Source organism: Cataglyphis hispanica, chromosome 7, assembly GCF_021464435.1.
Source record: "Cataglyphis hispanica isolate Lineage 1 chromosome 7, ULB_Chis1_1.0, whole genome shotgun sequence".
NCBI classification, from domain to species: domain Eukaryota; kingdom Metazoa; phylum Arthropoda; class Insecta; order Hymenoptera; family Formicidae; genus Cataglyphis; species Cataglyphis hispanica.
The window spans coordinates 2,164,243-2,184,083 of record NC_065960.1 but is presented as its reverse complement, the minus strand read 5'-3'; the positions used below and the strand labels follow the sequence as shown (position 1 = coordinate 2,184,083).

Here is a 19,841-nt window from a genome sequence, read left to right as displayed (position 1 = left end):
AAATTTCAGAAAGGTCATCGAGTAAAATTTTTCTCGGAGAGGACGTTTCGGAGAATGTAACTCGAAAATATTTTCTTTCGGGATCCACTTTGAATTAAAGCAATAGCTACATAAATATAAGAAAATAAAAAAAAATATATATATATATATATATATATATATATATATATATATATATATTTATTTATCCGTGCGTGTATTTTTCTGATATACGCTTCTAATTAAAAACAAGCTCACATGAAAGTTGATCTTAAATCGATTAGGTCGTGTGAATCGGAAGTGCTATTAGTAGCCTTGGATAAAACATCTGATTCGGAATATTAGAAAGAGAGAGAGTGTGTATATGTACTTAATTTGACTTAATTAACGAAGCAATCAAATATTTTCATGTATGACGAGCATTAACAACAGAGTCTGCCTTTATAGAGTTGATAATATTAGCGCGTGACACATTTATGAAGCTGTCTTATTCATAATCGGTTACGCTTGTTATGCGCTCATCGAGATATATCGTCGGTCCGGGTCCGAATTGTAGTAACCTTGAATATATTCACGATCGCGAATCAGCATCGGAGGTGAGCACTGGGAGAGAGAGTTTAGAACGGTTTCCTCCGCTGATTCTATCGCGGATCTTATCTGTTGGATCGCGCAAAGAGGGGCGCGAAGCTGTCAGTAAGAAAGCTGGAGCGCTAACCTAAGATGCGAACATCCGTGAATGCGCTTCTACCGTTGGGAATTCATCTATTGTATTGGTTATTTGATACGGTAGCGGCCACTGGTGGTGCGCTCGATTCTACCCCGACCTTTCAAACCAGTGCCTCGAACCCTTCACATTCCAAAATAGCAGCGTTTTCCTCCTCCTTCGGCAATGGATTGGCCCAAGCGGTGGCCCACGAATCTGGTAAGTTGTCATTTCGTGTTGCACGAATATACACGGATGCTATGATCGAGTAATTTATATATTTAAATTAATTTATTCCAGCTACGGATACTTGTAATGACGACTTAGCTTGTATCACTATGGCTTCGCATGATCGTCTAGGCTTAGAAGCTATAAAGTCTCTCCACAGTCAATTGGATGACGACGCCAATGGAAATGTTGATCTATCCGAATCGGACGATGTAAGGATAGTTAAATCGTTGCGAGAAAAATGTCTGTTAGACAATGTATACAAGATATTATACAAATATACTTCCAACTTTGACAGTTTTTAAGAGAAGAACTGCAGTACGAAGCTGGTTATGAACGAAGACAGAGGGCTTTTCACCATAATGATGATATGCAAATCAGTGTGCGAGAGCTCTGGGAAGCTTGGTTACGATCAGAAGTAATGCGATAAAACCTTATAGAGATTATTTTAGATAAATAACAGAAAGATATATATGGTTTTGCATGAAATGTTATTATATCTTATACATTGTAACGTTTTTATAAATTAGGTTCATAACTGGACAATAGAACAAACATCAGAATGGTTAACTTCCAATGTTGAGCTTCCTCAATATGTTCCTAATTTTATACAGCATCGTGTAACTGGTGCTACGCTTCCTCGGTGAGTTTATTATTATCATTCTTTAATAAGAAAATGTATAAATTATATATATGTATATATATAAATTTTTTTATTATAATTTATTTTAGATTAGCTGTGAACAATATGCATTATCTTAGTAATGTTCTGGGTATTAAAGATCCCATCCACAAACAAAAAATTGCCTTAAAAGCAATGGATGTTGTTCTTTTTGGACCTCCTAAAGGTAATACTTATTTAATATTATGGCATGCGATATATATTTATCTCTGAAAATTAATTCTATACTTATTAATTAATAGATACTGGACACAGCATCAAAGACTTAGTATTAGTTACACTGTTATTTGGAGCACTTATTGGATGCTGGTATGCATATCAACAAAAGAAAAATTCCCAAAAAGATCTTCATAGAATGATGAAAGATATGGAAAGCTTGCAAAAGGCAGAACTTGCACTAGAAAATTTACAGGTATTTTTCTTCAAAAAAATTGATTGTCTAATTAAAGTTAAAATTAAATCATTCTTTAACTTGGGAATTTTATTAAAATAGCATTATATAATTGATTGTAGAAAGAATTGGAGAGAGCAAGAATGGAACAAGAAAGTGCAACTACTGAGAAACAAAATTTGGAAAAACGTTTACAAGATGAAAGTTTGGCATTACATACTTCATATTCAGACCTTGAAGTATCGCAAATGAAAGCGGAAATCGAAGTTAATACCGTTTCTCATTTAGTTCACATTTATGTATCTGATGAATATATTTAATATATTGATTTATATTGATTTATATATCTTACAGATGCTGAAGCTGGAATTACAACGGGCAGAGGGTGAACTTGAAGATAGATGCTGGTCGCCACCAGCTGGACTGCAGCATTGGCTGCAATTAACTCATGAAATTGAGAACAAAGCATATATAAATAAGAAGATAGCAGCTGAAAAACAGCTTCAGCAGGCACGAGAAGCGGTAAGAAAAATAACTTTATTTATAAATTATTTAATGCAACTTTAAATTCTATAAATTATGCCACTTTTATAATTAATTCACCGGATGATGCTGAAAAAGACATTTTATTGCTAGAATAATATTTGTTTATTATTTTGTAGTGCGAGAAATTACGAAAGAAACGTTCCAGTTTGGTGGGTGCCTTTGTTTCGACTCATGGAAAATCCATTGATGAAGTTGATAAGAGTATAGTTGAAGCAAGAACTTCATTAAATGAAGTAACAAATGAGCTGAAAGAAAGAGTACATCGTTGGAAGCAAATTGAATTGCTCTGTGGTTTCAATATAATCAACAATAATGGATTAAGCTATTTAGAGACCATTTTGTATAGAGGGACATCTAATGGTAGAGGTCTTGGATTAAGAGGTATTTAATCTATTCTGACTATTAACAATTAATTATTATTTCTATTGCATCTGAGAATTTACAAAAATTAAAATGAATAATACATTCTTTCTTCTTAGTTTAACACAAGAATTACATAACTAATGCACACATATATAAAACTTATGTAATACGTTTTATGTAAAAACAATTATTCCTTTTCATTCATTACTAAAATCTTTTTTAAAAAAGTATAAAAACTGCTTGTAAACTATTTTATAAATTTTTAAGTGATTTGGATATAATATATTATAGGACGACTTAGTAGCCAAGATGATTTAGATGATGAGGCAAGTTCGATGTACACACCATCAACGGTCAGTGCTGCAGGTAAGCTGGATATGGACTCCAATGAGTACTTAGATTGATATATCAATGCTCATTTTATTGTTAATTGTTTATCATTGTGGCCTGTTTATTTGTCACACATATATACATTAAGCAAGAAAATTTTCTAATGATAATTTACTAACGAATTTTCATGTTTAATAATATAAAAAAGATATAGATAGTTTTCTCTCCTAGCATTGATATTTTTGTGCCAATAATAGATATATAATATTATAGGATTAAGTTACGTTGATATTAAAGTATCATGTGCCTTGGATGTACATCATAATCAATATATAACAGTAAAGGTCAATATATTCATATGAGAAATGTGAAATGCATTTTGCACATGTTGCCTAGCAAATGAAAGATGATATAAAAAAATCATAATAAATACTACTACTATTATGCCAATGTATATTATATCGATATAAAATTTAATATTTTTTGAAGAATGTAGAAAAAGATAAAATTATAATATTTATAAGCAATATATTTAATTAGATACGTAATGTGCAAACTGACAAGTGAAAAGTTTATTTTATACAAATACTCATTAATGCAGTTAAATATATTAAAAAAGAGAAAGGAATCAAAAACAATATTATGACATATAATATTCTGAAATGTGCATAAAATATGGTTAAATAAGATTATCATTTGTAGATATGTATCTTTTATAACAATCAATCGTTTATTTTAATATGTTTACAAGTTTATACAATATAAATACAACTCGGTGATTTAATATAAATCAATTTTTATTAAGGACTGCTATGAAATAACAGCTATAAACTGCTAATATATCAATATCAATATATCAATATCAGTGAAATGATATATCTCGCAAACCTAGTGTTTTTATATATATTACTATAATAAAAATCGTACATAACTTAAATATACAAAAGAAATTTGAGCAAAAATATGTCTTATTATATAAAAAAGCAAGACCATGATTTTTCTTTTAGATATTTAATCGCATTTGCATTATTTGATTAGCATTAAATTTGTCTGCAACGTACATGACAATAGCTCAGGAATAAAAAATTATAAACTATTGATTTAAACATTACATACGTACAAAACGCAGCAAATTACAAAATTGTACAATAATGAATATATTGTTTTATATAAGTGTACATATAAGCATAAATTTTCACAAAAAAAAGTATCAAAAAGTATTATGAATTAAATTATGTGTTTATCGATATATGCACAACGAATAATGCATAGTAATTTTTTTTAGAAAATATGTGCAATAACATTTCAATAATATAAAGAAGAATTTGTTTACGAATCTCTTATCTCGAATTTTCGCGGATTTTGACATAGGATCACGCAAATCGTGACATCAACGTATTATATACATGGGCATTATATACGTATATATATTTATCTAATATATTATTAGAATTAACCTTATTAGTAATAATCGAAGATTTGAAAAATATTTTGTATCTCTTTTCATATATATATTTCTTGTTATATTCCAGTGATAAAAAATATCTAATTGTAAAAAAAATGCTGCATTACCAATTAAGATCTGAATCGTTTCAAAAATTATTTTGTGAACTATATACTGTTCTGAAATTTTACATATATATATATATATATATATATATATATATATATATATATTATGTATGTAAAGAGACATTGGATATACTCTGAATATACTCTATATACGTATATGTGTATTACAACCCAGTGTGTGTATGTGTGTCTTTTGTTTTTATATTGATTATATAACATGCTAGCGTTATTTTTCTCTATAGAACATTAAGTATTTGCTATTATAATAAACTTAAGCAAGCTTGGAAAAACCAGAATATGTGAGCTTGTTAATGTTACCTATATCAAACTCAAAAACTCTGCTCCAACTTGTTGCATGTTTTATATTTTTTTTAATCTGACGCACATTAAATTGCTTGCATGTTATTAAACAGAGAGTATAATGTATGTTCTTATATACATAGAAAAGTCGAATAATCCATCAATCTTTTTTAATATTGTTATTTTTAATGATTGCAACATTGTTACGATGTGCGGTTTTTTTATATACGATTTATAGAGACAAAGACATTTGGAGAAGAACTGGTGTGATTTAGCTAATAGTGCGGAAAATAGTTGATTAAGAAATGTTTATTAACAAAGTTATATTTTGTATAAGAATTGTTTGAATATTTTAATTAACTTGATATGTTATATATAATATCATTAACGATAAGCGTCAAAGATAATATAACTGAATAATGAATCACATTTTGCTGGCATAAGTTTGTATGCCATATATGTATTTTAATGTAGCTATGGAACTAATAATGTGAAGGAAGACTTTCACAATGCGAACAATATTATCTGCGTTTTCGTTATGCGTCAAAGCAATGCACGAGAGAGTTCGAAGAATATTTTCTTCCTCAAACGCGAAACTTTACGCTTCTTTCCTCATAACTTTTATTAGTACTATTAATAGCGAAGTAAGAAGAAAGAAATTAACATTCAACTTTGGACATTACTTGGCATCCGTAGGTATTTTGGAGAACTCAGCGTGGAAGGAGTCATCGGTACCGTCAACTGGTCGATTTGGAAATGAACTCTCCGATTCATCGAGCAGTGAAGCGGAGAAGGAACCTGGGGCCGTTCACTTCGTGGTAGGCGATGGACCGGAAGAACCTGCTGCAGGAAAAATTGGAATCCCGTGCAAAGAGAAATCCGGTATTATACGGTCTTATAGTCAAGATATAAACGTGCTGAACGAGGACAAGACTTCGTCATCTCTGCCGAAAACGTCGTACTCGGAAAATTCGCTCGACGTCTCGGACAAATCCTGTTGCTACCGTCCTGCATTAACGACTACAATGACAGCTACGACGACGACTACGACAACGAATGTCAAGAAACCGTTTCGTGAATTACCTACAGTAATGTCAGTCGACGACGAGACACTCTCTACCGATTCCAATTCTACCGCTGACAACGATGAGCTTAAACGAAGGCGCAGGAAGCTCTTTCCGGCTTTTAGGAAGAATAAAACTAAAGTTACGTGATGTTTGCTAGTCACATAATATCTCGTTTGTTACTTAATTGCTACCCGTTACTGTTAGTTGTAATCCCGTGACGTGCACTTAAGAATTATTTTATCAGTAATTATTAATTATTAGCGACTACTCTTTGCGTGATACACACATACACACGCATACACACATATACACTCTTTCTTTCGCTCTCTTTTTCTCTCTCTTTCCTTCCTCTGCGTGCGTATAGAACATCATGGAAATGTAATAATCGTTTAGGATATTTGTTGTCAGTATTCCTCCAACTTTGCCAAATTTGGGATACATGTAAATGATGATTATATAAGAGTTAGCGAATATACACCATGGAAAGACATCCTTAGATAGATAGACTTTTAAAGAATCACAATATTTGAAGAAAATTTCTATAATTCTTATATGACAATATATTTTCGGTACTTTTTAAAAAAAGCTAAATGTTTTCTGAAAGCCGCGGATTTTTAAATAAGATTTTTTCACATGATGACGTTAGTAATAATAATAATAATAATAATAATAATAATAATAATAATAATAATAATAATAATAATTGTTAGCATAATTTTTTTTATCGCGATATAATTCCGTAGTTTTATTCATCGCGTTTAGACATACTGGGACAAAATTAATATTAAAGAATCAATCTTTCTCTATTTCTTTTTTTTCGTTTGTATGTTATTATGTTTTTACGGATAATGGTACAAAGCTACATCGAGACGAAGTATTCTCGCGAAACGAGGATCGAGTTAAAGTTAAAGTTATCGTATTTTCAGATACCGTCCGGATACATACTGGCAATATACGTGTAACTTATATCGGCAAAACGAAAATGCGAATTTTATATCTTTGTATACAATGTGTAAGTAGATTATAAAATATTGTGCAAAATTTTTTATCATGAGCGTTTAAGATAATTAAATATCGCGAAGAAATTTTTTTTTTATATCTCTAGTACAGAAATTTCTTAACGAGAATAACGTTGGAATTTTTATCTTTATTTCTACAAATTCTTTTCATTCAAAGCACGTCCATGATAAGAATATTTAAACTATAAAAACGCAAACATATAAAATAATCAAAAAACTAGTTAATACTCCGAGCCTATTTCTGTTATTATATAAATAATCAAAAAAATAATCCGTATAAATCATAGTAGTTCTATAAAATTTCGAACAAATTTGTCTCGGAATGAACAATCTCGAAATCTTGACTTTTTTTCTATATGTTTTTGCTAAAAATTTTTTGATGCTAAAACAATCATACATAATAATATATAACGCCGTTGTCAATTAGTTTATCCTTATTTACTCGGCTCAAAATCAAATTACTTACAGAATGGCTTATATTATTGCGAAATTCTACAGTTTTAGTAATTTGTTAAAAGAGTGTCACCGTTATATTCCATACTCGCGTAATACAATTGTGTAACAATTTCCTCCTCCGTTTGCAAATACTGTAGTAAGATTATTTTGATTATTTGTGTTAAAATTGATTATTCTTTTGATTATGATATGCTCGAATATGAGAAAGCATCTTTTCTGGATATATCCACCTTTATATTAGATAAAATTGTTTCGCGTAACTTTGATAGAAAATTTATAATTTTGTGACAAAACATTGACATATTTAGATCTCAATAAAATTAAAATTCGCAAAACATTGTATTTTATCACATCTAATCTCTATTGTCTTGTATGAAATTATAAAAAACAGGTTTCACATTTTTCGCGCATTTCAAGTATAATAATATCTTATGACTACATTGATGAGATCACATAACTATACACACTTTGCATTAATCCACAATAACAATGATTAATATTCCTCGGTGCTGTATTTCCAGTAATTGGTACGAACGAAAAATCATATTTGTCATCTTTATACGGAGAGTATGCACAATTGTCGGCTCCGTTATCATTTAGAAATAGGAAAGATATGAAGTTAAAAAATGCGAGATTAAAATGTGTCAATTTTGTCACCAAATCTGATTTCGTTATTAAAAATGATCGCTAGCTTTCCACAAAATATTCTTCCTTAGTGGATTTCAAAGCAATGAATTTAATGTTTACAAGGGATAGTTTTAAAGACTATGTATCTTTCTATATGTTACTTTTAAAACGAACGATAGAGATTTGAATTTCATATCTATATATATTATATAAGCAATTTGTGAGATATATATATATATAATTAGATAAAGAATTTTTGATCTGTCGCACTTCCCTGCGCCGTATTAAATTCTCTTGTTGAGTATATATTTTAGAGACGAGAAATATGTAGAGCCATTTAATTAATGTATATATCTGTATTTAAATTATTATAGTCTTAATATATGACAAAGTCGCTTGCGAACGTGACGTGTCTTCCCTGTAATATGCAAAAGTGATAGTTTACAAAAATAAATGAGCCAAGTTTAAACATAAAAAATTGCAAAACAGCATGACCGAATATGTGTGCAATACAGGATAAATAAGCAAACACATTTTCTTATGTATAGATATATTAATTCGTTTCTTATGCGTAGAATTTTTTATTCATGATGCATGTATATATATATGTATATATATATATATATATATATATATATATATATATATATAAACTTTATTTCAATAATTTTAACTTCCACAGATTAAATAACTTAAATAACTTTAGATTTTTAGTTCAGTTTAAATTACTTCGCAGACTAAAGAATATTTATTATCAATCGATCAGTTTCACGAAGATTTTATTTGATTTTCGTTAACACATCACATGCTATTATTAACTATTTTTAACAAACACTCGGTAAAATTCGCAATGACTAATTTTTTGATATTATTAATCGAATTTACGCTGATTTATATATATAATATATATGTATATACAAAGATGTCTCAAAATTACTGGATGTTTTCTTAATAGCAAAATCTTTGTCCAATTTTGAGATTTTTTTTAGTGATTTTTCCTAAGCAAAAATGTTGAGGCAATAATTTTCGAATTATATACAATTGAAAAATGTTTTTTACAAACTAAATTTCATAGAGTTAAAAAGTTGACACAAAACTAAATTCATCAAATCTGCCTCTACGCAATGTTTGATAGCGGCACAAACACGACTTTCCGTCCGTACAGTAAAATATATCTGCTCATAAATAAGCACGCCATTATCAAGATTATTTAAACATCGCGCAAGAGGTAAACTGTGATTTGGCTCAAAATCTTATAAAATACTTAGAACGATAAAACCGTTGTTAAATATATAATTTACGTAGATTTATTTGCTATATAAATTAAAATATCATTATGGACAGTTCTATGTAATAACTATCAAATGACTACTGTCTACTAAGACTAGTAGTTGGAGGCTCTTTGATCAACAATCAGTGTACATGGTACAGAGTTGAAGAACCCATAATCAGTCTTATATAACGTAAAAATATAAATACATAACATATATATACATATACGGACGGACGGATGGACTATATTTTGTTAAATTTCTATTAAATTTAAATAGAAACAGATCAATGTTTGATTTCATAATCCAATTACGTTTCGTTGTAAGAACAATTGTATTTATTGATTATCTTTTAAAACTGAGCATTTTATTGATCTTCCTTTAAAAAAATTTTAAAGTGTTTTATTAAAATCCGGATAAACGGATTACCAACGACATTGAACAAAAAACCTGTTCAGAAAATCACTGATACATCGTTTAGATAATCTCTATTATACTCTTTTCGCGCATTCTACTTCGCTTAAGCAACAATTCGAAAGATGTATATAAAATGCCATAAATATAAATATACATACATATAGCTACAAACTACACAGGTATATCAGCGAAGATCGTTAATACTGAATTTGTTGAAGAATTCGCTCGATGAGAACAATACACTTAGAAAATATTGCGCGTATTATGTATGTATAATACATAAAAATAGTCGGATAAAAATTTTTAATTTGTCGGTATATTCTCATCGTCTTGTTGATCGCTAGTCTCAGCTGCGGAAGGTATCGTGGCGAGTAATCTAACGGCCAGTCTACTCGGAGACCCCGGGGGTTCCGGTTCCTGGATGGCGAGTTGACGTGTCAGTCGTGGCTTCGGTCTAACCGGCCTCGGCGTATTACGCGCGCTAATCTCTAAGGAGGCACTGGATCTCGAAATGCGCCAAGTACTGGTGCTGGCAGTGGTCGCGGAACCGGAAGAATCGTTGCGAGATGAGCTCAAGTTTGAATCCTGCGACGGTTTTCTAGTGATTAACCAGGAAGAGGCTTTCCGTTTCGGATCCAGCAGTCGGAGCGGTATGCCGCAATGATGTGCCTGCCGCCAGGAGTCTGATCTGGACGAGGAGAAGTTCTCGCTAGACGACACCGAGGATGCACGTTTATGCTGTTTCTGTTGGATCTGAGCGATCTGATAGGCGTATTGGTCGCTACGCGCGTGTCGCGTGTGTCGAGAATCGCGCGCGCATGGCCAGAATATCCCGGCGCTCCACCAGCGATAAGATGAGCAGCGACTCCCAGTTTCCAAGAGTCTCGAGTTTCCACAAGCGCATGGCGTTTGAAGTGGTCCTTGGTTTTCCCGTGACGATCGATCAACGAGGCTGTTGGTATTGGCCGGCGTTTGCCGATTGCTGAAATTCGAGCTATGTCGGCACCTACCGATACCACGAGTTACGCGCGACTCCTCGATCGCCTTACATATCAATACACAATCCTTCTTAAACTGCTTCGTAAGTATCGCGTATAGAAAAGGATTGCAGCAAGAATTGAGCGGTAGTACGAATACCGCGAAAACTTTTGCTTGCTCCAAAGACACCAACTGCAATCCAAAGGTCGCTGTGAGAGAGAAGAAGGCTATCGGTGACCAGCAGAGGAAATCAGTAAAGACGAGTAGAGCCATTCTTTTTGCTATACGAGAATCATTCGAATTCCATGCCTGAGAGCCACGTATCGCGCAATACATCTTCAGGTAACAGCCCATCAGTATCAAGAAGGCCACTCCGTTAATAAGCATGAGAAATACCACGTACGCGAGCGCGGCACTGCCGTTAGTTTCGAACGGCAAACAGATGGCGAATTTTCTATAATCTGAAACCCCTAATAATGGTAAACTCGCCATCGACAAAGCGAAACACCAACCTATTGTCATAATATAGCCTGCATGCTTCAACGAGAGCCGCTTATTTAAATGCATCGCGTGCGTTATTGCGTAATTTCTTTCCAAAGTAATCACAGCGAGCGTATAGACACTCAGTTCAGAGCTGAGAACACCTAGAAAACCAGCCAATTGACATCCGGGCGACATTTGCCATGGTATTGCATACATTCGAAATTCTCCCAACGTTGATGCGTCAACGACGGCTAATAAACCTGAAAAAAAATTGTTTATGGAGATAAAATCTTTCTAAGATAGATTTAATGGTAAATATATCTTTATTAATTTTATTATATAGCGAATATATAAATGCAGAATTGTGCACATTGACGTGTTAAATCGATAATATAGAGATAAAGAAAACCACGAGAGAATCACCTAGATAAACACCCATAAAGAAATCAGCAGCGGCTAAGTTGCAGACTAAAAATCGTGGCACATCCATCTTGCTTCTCGAAAATATCAAAACAAATACTACGGTGCCATTACCGAGCATGGCGAGCAGGAAGACTATCCAAACACCGCACCGTAAAGTCCACCAATCGAATAAATCTTGACACGGTAGAAAAGGACCTGAAAATATTTTATGTATTTCGTATGCGCGAATTAATCAAAAATAAATAAAATATCGAACATCACGACTATAATTTATAGCGTTTCAAGCCATTTCCGGGTCAATTGTAACATACCGGGTTGCGGCAAACATTGGATACGAGAGGGTATAAATGTCCGAGTTGTCGCTGTCGTTCGAGCGTCTAGATCCTCAAAATAATCTTCTACGTAGGAAGGCAGGTTTCCGGGATAAGTAAAATCTGAACCAAAGTTAGCCCAAAGTTCATTTATCTGCGATCCAAATTTGTCAGTCAAGTTATCTAAAAAATGTTATCACTTCAGTGCCGCAAAGATCGAAAACGATATGATGCGATGATACGAAGATGAAAAAAATTTTGTTATCTATCAAGTGATGTCTCTTTTGAACGATTGAGTTTGCAGAAATAGAGGATGCTTTGCAGCAATTAAGTGTTACAAAAAGGCACGATTTATAAAAAAAATGCGGGAAGAATTTCTTTTCCAAAATGCAAAAAAAAAATATATATAAAAAAATAGAAAGGGAAAAAATAGTGAAATCACTTACCCAATTGTGGCCAAATATCGCTGAAAGTGGAATTCCATAAACTGCTATCGAAATCGTCGGTGGGAAACAAAATCGATTCCCGTACCGGCGACCTTGTGGCAGACTCCTCCACTTCGATCGATAGAAACGAGCAGCAGTGATAAGCGTATGACAGTAACATTGTTTGTACTCGTGGAAATCTTTCGGGAGACGGAAATTCTCGCAGCGCGGGATTATTAAACGTCTTGAGATGCAATAATCCCGCGAGACCTCGTATTGGCAGTGTAGGGAAAATGTTATTTCCCAAATTTCTATGAACAAACATCTTAATTACGCTCGAATCTCATATTGTGAAAAGTACGAATTGATTTATAAAATAATGTAAATTACACGAACACTTACAGGTCCTGCAAACGTTTCGTTTCTCTGAATGCGTCGGGATGTATGTATTCGATGTAATTATTCTCCAGATCTCTGCAAAGTAATTAAAACTCAAATATAAAGATGTCATCGAAAACATAGATCTAACGGATTAAAGTAATACACGGCCAATATCGCACTTACAAGACCTGAAGTCTAGGTAATCCGGTGAACGCGTCGCTAGAGATACTCTGCAGATTATTATTGGATAAAAGTAAATCGTGCAACATATTCAAACCTTTAAAGGCATCGTCGGGTAGCATGGAAATCATATTACTAGCTAAATCCCTAAAAGGAGAAGGAATTCACATCATTTATAACGTGTCTTTTTAATACGTTCAATTTTATTCACGTATATATATTATTATACAGAGTGGTCCTAAACGTTCCAGCCAGACTTTGAAATTTTATAGAAAATTTAATTCCGAACAAAAAGTTTCTTACATGAAGTATAAAGTAACTTCAAATTTAGAGAATTTTGGGCGCTAACTTTTTAAGGAAGCCTTTTTCGACCTATGTTTATAAGAAACTTTTTGTTGAGAATCAAATCTATAAAATTTCAAAGTTTAGCCGGAACGTTTGGGCCCACTGTATATATCAAGATATATTACATTACATACTTACAAAACGCGAAGTTCTTTACAGTCTCGTAAATTTGGTATCTCCGTCAAATGATTAGATTTCATGTTACTAAAATCAGAAATATAGGAAGTACATAAGAAACACATATCACGAAAGATAATCATTGTCAAAAGGCAAATGATAATGGATAGGTAAAATTAATATTTGATCTTTAACATTATAAAATTCCAACTCTTTGATATATAATATTTAAGTTTTTCTATTTTTTTTTTTACTCTACAATAATATTAATTTTTTTTATTTACTTATATATTACTATATTCTGAAAAATAACTCTTAAACATGTATTAAACTTACAAACTTTTGAGTTTTGGGCATTGCTGGCAAAGATTAGAAGGGACTTCCTTCAGCTGCGAACGATCCAATCTCAATATTTCCAAAGATGTTACTCCATTTAAATTGGGAAAGAGCTGCAGTTCCTTCACATTCGATAATATCCTATAATTAATAAAAGAACGCGTGGCGTTACCCTCTGCGGCATAATCTCTCGCAATTGTCGCGTATAATTTTCGTAAACACGGTGTTTGAGATCGCATCGATAAAAAAAGAATACATGTAAATTACTTACAACTTACGAAGTTTGCCAAGATTTTGGAAAGTCTCATCGTGTATTTGCTTAATCGGATTTCCGCGTAAATCGAGCGACATCAAATCACTAGCATGGCGCAACGCATCTCTTGTGAGTTGTTCTATTCTATTGTTCGAAATAGATCTGCGAAAATACGTGAAAGATTCGTGAAAGCTTACGTCGCACTTGAAATGAGTAAATAGATGGAAAATTATTTCACTGAGAGACGCTAGTGAAGATTAGGATTTTATGTGGATAAGAGATACTTACAATTCTTTGAGACCAGGTAGATTTACAACAGCAGGCGGTATACTTGTCAAATAATTCTCATCGAGTTCCCTGAGAAAGAATAAAACAAATACGAAAAATATTATGGATTATGATATTATGGATAATAATATAGATACATGATCTTATTTTTCTCAGATACTTACAGTACACAAAGGCTCGTCAAATTTATAAATGCGTCGTTATGAATGGTTCGCAAGTGATTACGTCGAAAAAATCTAAAAGTAATGATACATGTGAATCACAAGAAAAAAACTGTGTATATAATCATATATAAATATATATAATTATATATACACAAATATATCTATTTTAACTTTTTATTTATTTTTTTTTTTTTTTTCGTGCCTTGAGAGATAATGTTATGCTCGTTAATGTAATAATAAATACACATACTTACAAAATTTTGAGATTGGGAAATTGATGGAAAGCACGTATTGGAATGTCCGTTATATTATTGTTAGTTAGATCACTGAAACAGTTATACGAGAAACAATTTTATAAGATCGCACATTAGACAATAAGAGTTAGGAGCTTTCGTAACTAAAATATGATTCGAAAGAATCGAGCATTTCTTATACGTTTCCGACAATGTATTTATGGTGTTTCTAACATTAGAAAAAATATAGATTCGCATAAGTTTTTCTCTTTATTTTCTGTGCAAGATTTGCGGGGAGCGAAATACGTAAAAATGATGTTAAGCGAAGGATCATCTCGCGCGGGGCGATACCTTCTAAAAATAATTCTTTTACGAAAGATGACTACGAGAGAGATCACTGCATTCGAGGTTGATTGTGCTCAGGCGAAGTGTAAGCGAAATCACAGACTCGATGATCTTATTGTTAGCATAATTCTTCCGCACTTCTTAATATGGAGATTTTGATAGAGATCTTCGATGAGTAACTGAGATTTATGTAACAAGGACTCTCCGGCAATCGTGCCTGCGATTTAAATAAATGTTCTCGACTTATATTTCATTGAATCCTCTCTCTAAAAAATATATATCGCGTCCGAAATTATATTTTATCTTTTCTCAACAATTGTATCATGCGAAAATCAGAGACTACACTCGTTGATGAAATAATCACGTCATTCTGACCGATAATATCGAAACGAGCGACATGTCGAGATCGACGTGAAACATCGGTTAAGAATGGCAGGGAGCTTTTACAGGCATAACGTGGGCGATAAAAAAAGTAGGACACTGTTGAGGAAACTAGCGAATCGCTTTTACGCTCGTGCCGCGTGAGCGCGAATCGAGAGGAACGGACCGAGGGGCTGGAATCTAGCATGGATTTTTATGGGTCCTTCGACCTTGCTTCACTCGGGATGGATCGATATCTACTTATATTCATTCAGCGAACGGGACACATTTTGTAATAATAAAGGGAGGAAAATTTGTGTTATTGTAACGAAAAATGTCTAGTTGCATCAGCGACGAGATGAGTAAATTAATTAAAAGAATGGGAGAATTTGTTCCTAATGAAAACGGATTGTTGGATAGTTTTTATGTTATTATTTAATATAGCAAAATATAGAGAAAAAACCGCTTGGAAATCCGTGATGTATTTACGTAAGATTATTATCGCAAGTGGCCAACGAGTGCATTTTCCCGACACGACAACCTTGTTCGCACGCAATCGCCATCAAGGGAGTTAACGTGACTCTTACTATTATGATATATATATATATATATATATATATATATATAATGTTTTTTTCTTATTTATATCTTGTACTTGTAATAATTTGTGTTGGTCATTTTTCTTCAAAATTATATTTGAGATATTTAATTTTAATTTTTAAACATTGTCGAATATTCAACTCAAATTTTGACAGAAAAAGAGAGAGAAATATGATGCTCCACGATGCAATTTCTTGTCTCTTGTAAATTGAGCGCACAGTATTTTTCCTCTCATTCATTCATCTTAAAATAGAAAAAACACAGGCAGAGAGCAGCGTCTTCTTACGATACTTTCGCGCGCTCATTTTTTTGTTAAGTTCCAATGGAACTTTCTCGGCGTACGAACATTGGATTCTAATTACGCTTTTGGGAACCGTGATTCCCCTTACGGGCGCAGGCCTTTGAAAACTTTCGACGCTTCATGTTCAAGGACGGCTTGAAATTTATCAGTCTTTGTATCTCCGTGTCTATACAATACTTGTACGTCAATCTTGAATATATCTCGTTTGATATGCTATAAGATTTAGTTAGAGCATTACTTCAAAATGTGACGGAGCACGTTGCCGTGGAAAAAATATCTTCTAGAAAAAAAAAGATTTTGTAAAACTTTCAGTGATAGTACGACGAGAAAACACAGACACTCAAAAATAATACTAATAAAATTTCAACTGTTTTTATATCATTTCGCAGATAAAGTGAATCATGTTCGAGAATGGAATTACTTTCACAATAGACATCACGCGCCGTATCGCATCGGCGCGTACGTGAGAAGAATAATGAGGAGCCACGGCGCACCTTCCGTATTCTTACAATATTAACGAAAAAACAGGGCGCGAATCGTGCAAAGGAACTATTAATAAATTATCATCGATATTATAATGATGAATTATGTACAAACAATCCGGAAGAAGTTTTCGGTATCACGTGTTTTTCGACAATTAATTAAATTTAAGAGAACAAATGCATCATCTCGCTTTAAGAGAAATAGTTATCATATATGTCTGAAAAACGTTAAAAAATAAAAATAAACACAGGAAAGAAAAACTGAGGCGAAGCACAAAAACAATCATGATATGTTAGTCTATTTATATCTTTTTTTTCTCTGTTTTTCCATAAAGGGACTAAGAGCAGCCGAGCATGAAATATTATCGGGATGTTATTTCTCAAAAGAAGGGGCGAATTAGATCGATTTGCAGTTTTCGCGCAAGTTTTTCGGCAAGATATAGAGGAAAATGGCACGCGCTCTTTTATAGCAGCGGAAAATAAATAAATTGCGGGCGATATATTCTGCGAAAAGCGAAGCAGACTCTGGCATAAATTCCGCCAGTTCCCCTCTTTGTGATCCTAAATCACGATCCATAGAATATCGACTGTCATTACGTTTGGTATGTAGGTCACATCGCGCGATGTACGTTACTTCTTTTATTTTACCTATCGTTGAATCGAAAGTACCTGTATAATTTTCATATAAGAATAAATGTGGCGAAAACACAACGATAAAAATCGAAGAAAAAAACCTATGACGAAGAAGAGGAACGAGAGAATACGCCTCAAAGATATGCGAGCAGTTAGTTAATTATATGTTTGAAAAAAATCGCTGCTCTCTTTCGCGTATATCTCGCGCTTTCTTATTGCGAAATGTACTACTTATAAGTGTAAGTATAATTAAAATCAGGAATATATATATATATATATATATATATATATATATATATATATATATACGAGGGAAAGATTTTTCAAAGAGATACATAGATACGAGACGGGCCCGCAAGGCCCGCGGCTAGAATTGTATGTAGGACGCTCGAGATGTCAAGTGTATTTGTCCTCTCTAAATGTATTTACAGAGACGAATTTAAAAAAGGCAACTAGTTTGTGCGTAAAATGATGCGTAATCCAATATATGATTATGGATATTTTTATTCTCAAGAATAAGTTTCAATAATAAACAATGGAATATAATCAATGACAAATGAGAGATCCACGAATATATATTATTATTTTAACAAAAGAGCCTCTCGATGCATCATTTTACAAAATTGTAAGGAAACAACACAAAAGATTGGACGGTCCATTTTCGTGAGCATCTATCAACGTGCGGATCACGCGCAGGATCATTATTGACACTTCTACTTCCGCGCCGCGAAGAGCTTCCGATCAGCTGTAGATCTTCCACTCTCGCTCCAATCTCGGCGTTTGCCGAGATTGATTCTCAGGTCTCACGCGCGTATATATATATATATATATATATATATATATATATATATATATATACTCACATCTTTGTGACATTAACGGGGACAGCGATGACTCGTGACAGATCGACATTGTAAATCGGTTCAACGGAGAGTAAATCGGCGCCGCGACACAACAGCTCCCGCCCGTCGGCGGTGACGTTACACGCTGGGGTTACCGCATCCGCAGTACCGCTCCGGCAACAGCGAATTCGCCAGATAAAGAAGATGATGATCGCCGAGATGACCGCTCTCCCGCTCCGGCGAGGCCGCGTGCACATGCCGGCCGATCCTGATGTGTTGCGGGCGCGCGTAACTCAGCTCTCGCACAGCTCTCGTTTCCCTCGGGGTTCGCCGCGCCCAGGACGTATAGTCATCTCATCATTCCTCTCCTCGCGCCACGTACGTCGCCCGCGTACGTCGTCCACGTCCGGGCGCGCGTGCACGCGCGCGACCATCAACCCCATAAGGAGTCGCCGCCACTGCCGTCGCTGTTCGAGGGTGAACGGGGACGAGGTGAATACCGCACACTCGAGAACAGTTTCCGAAGTCTATTGCGAGAGAATCGCGATCAGTACCAGGTAGGAGTCCTACCACTCGCACCGCGGCACATTCACCGACTGATCCGATATCATCCAAGCGCGCAGCCTAACTACATAGCGAGTTCCGTATACATATGTGCACATCGTACGCATCCCCACTCACACTCCCACCATCCCCCCGACACCCACCCTGGACCACTCGAGTGACTTTCTCGACTCGATCCTGCCGCGTGTGTGATGCCGCTTCCCTGCGACAGAATTCGCTACCTTCTTTACAGCAGCGAAAGCTGATTCAGCGAGGAGCTTCTTCCAAATCCAAATGGATATCGTGGAAGATGAAATTGCGTATTGCCTCTCGTTGTACCAAGAGTCGCAATCGATACTCTTTTTGACTTGTACATACCGCTCCGCGCATTTTGCTCCACCGTGTTTGTCCACGTCTCTTTCCTCGGACATTTTAATTCCGATTATTTAATCGCGAAACTTCTAAATATTTAATTATAACATTTATATAAAAACAGGCTTAAATTAATATAATTAATAATTAATAATTAATAAACAAAAATATATTTTTATTAACATTTCTAATGTTATAATGATAGATACTTATATTGATGAATATTATACTTACATATAATGGCTGATTACATCATTGATTTATTATGGATATATTTGAAATAAAACGTCTCATCAATCGTCTCGGAATGTCAGATCGATCACATATTAATCGCTCCTTTATTTTTTGTAGAGAGATAATGATTTGTTTCCTTTAGTTTTTTCTAGCTTTCTCTAAGAGTTACGTTTTTTAAAATTCAATTTGAATTTTCTATCAACATGCAGAAAAGACACAAATAATATAAATTCGATGTTAACTAGCAGTACGTTATACGAA

General features: G+C 33.8%; 2 protein-coding genes across 3 annotated transcripts; one reads left to right on the top strand and one right to left on the bottom strand.

Moving 5' to 3' along the window:
- Positions 1-82: 82 nt before the first annotated feature.
- On the top strand, positions 83-8,612 carry LOC126850999 (stromal interaction molecule homolog). Its single transcript, XM_050594504.1, has 12 exons — positions 83-335; positions 427-901; positions 983-1,122; positions 1,209-1,328; positions 1,441-1,553; positions 1,643-1,758; positions 1,835-2,004; positions 2,106-2,249; positions 2,338-2,505; positions 2,646-2,910; positions 3,184-3,258; positions 5,791-8,612. The coding sequence occupies exons 2-12, from the start codon at positions 700-702 to the stop codon at positions 6,306-6,308; spliced, it is 2,031 nt and encodes a 676-aa protein (XP_050450461.1). The 5' UTR covers positions 83-335; positions 427-699; the 3' UTR covers positions 6,309-8,612.
- A 234-nt stretch (positions 8,613-8,846) lies between these two features.
- LOC126850997 (lutropin-choriogonadotropic hormone receptor-like) lies at positions 8,847-19,150 on the bottom strand. Of its 2 annotated transcripts, none has more exons than XM_050594502.1 (13): positions 18,453-19,150; positions 14,890-14,961; positions 14,636-14,707; positions 14,472-14,540; positions 14,202-14,345; positions 13,931-14,071; positions 13,616-13,681; positions 13,136-13,279; positions 12,974-13,045; positions 12,593-12,882; positions 12,147-12,329; positions 11,836-12,030; positions 8,847-11,672 (listed from the first exon to the last, which is right to left on the bottom strand). In XM_050594502.1, exons 1-13 carry the CDS (start codon positions 18,686-18,688, stop codon positions 10,255-10,257), a joined length of 3,102 nt encoding a protein of 1,033 aa, XP_050450459.1. In that variant the 5' UTR covers positions 18,689-19,150; the 3' UTR covers positions 8,847-10,254. The 2 variants fall into 2 exon arrangements, with proteins under 2 accessions (XP_050450459.1, XP_050450460.1); XM_050594503.1 differs by having other exon boundaries at positions 12,147-12,269.
- Between the last annotated feature and the right edge of the window lie 691 nt (positions 19,151-19,841).

Coding starts and splice junctions, on each gene's coding strand:
- LOC126850999 (XM_050594504.1), top strand. CDS start 700: ATGCGAACATCCGTGAATGCGCTTCTACCGTTGGGAATTCATCTATTG. Junction 1,554..1,642: donor ACTGGTGCTACGCTTCCTCG/GTGAGTTTATTA, acceptor AATTTATTTTAG/ATTAGCTGTGAACAATATGC. Junction 2,911..3,183: donor TAGAGGTCTTGGATTAAGAG/GTATTTAATCTA, acceptor AATATATTATAG/GACGACTTAGTAGCCAAGAT.
- LOC126850997 (XM_050594502.1), bottom strand. CDS start 18,688: ATGTGCACGCGGCCTCGCCGGAGCGGGAGAGCGGTCATCTCGGCGATC. Junction 14,708..14,889: donor TTTCCCAATCTCAAAATTTT/GTAAGTATGTGT, acceptor CATTACTTTTAG/ATTTTTTCGACGTAATCACT. Junction 11,673..11,835: donor CTTTATGGGTGTTTATCTAG/GTGATTCTCTCG, acceptor ATTTTTTTTCAG/GTTTATTAGCCGTCGTTGAC.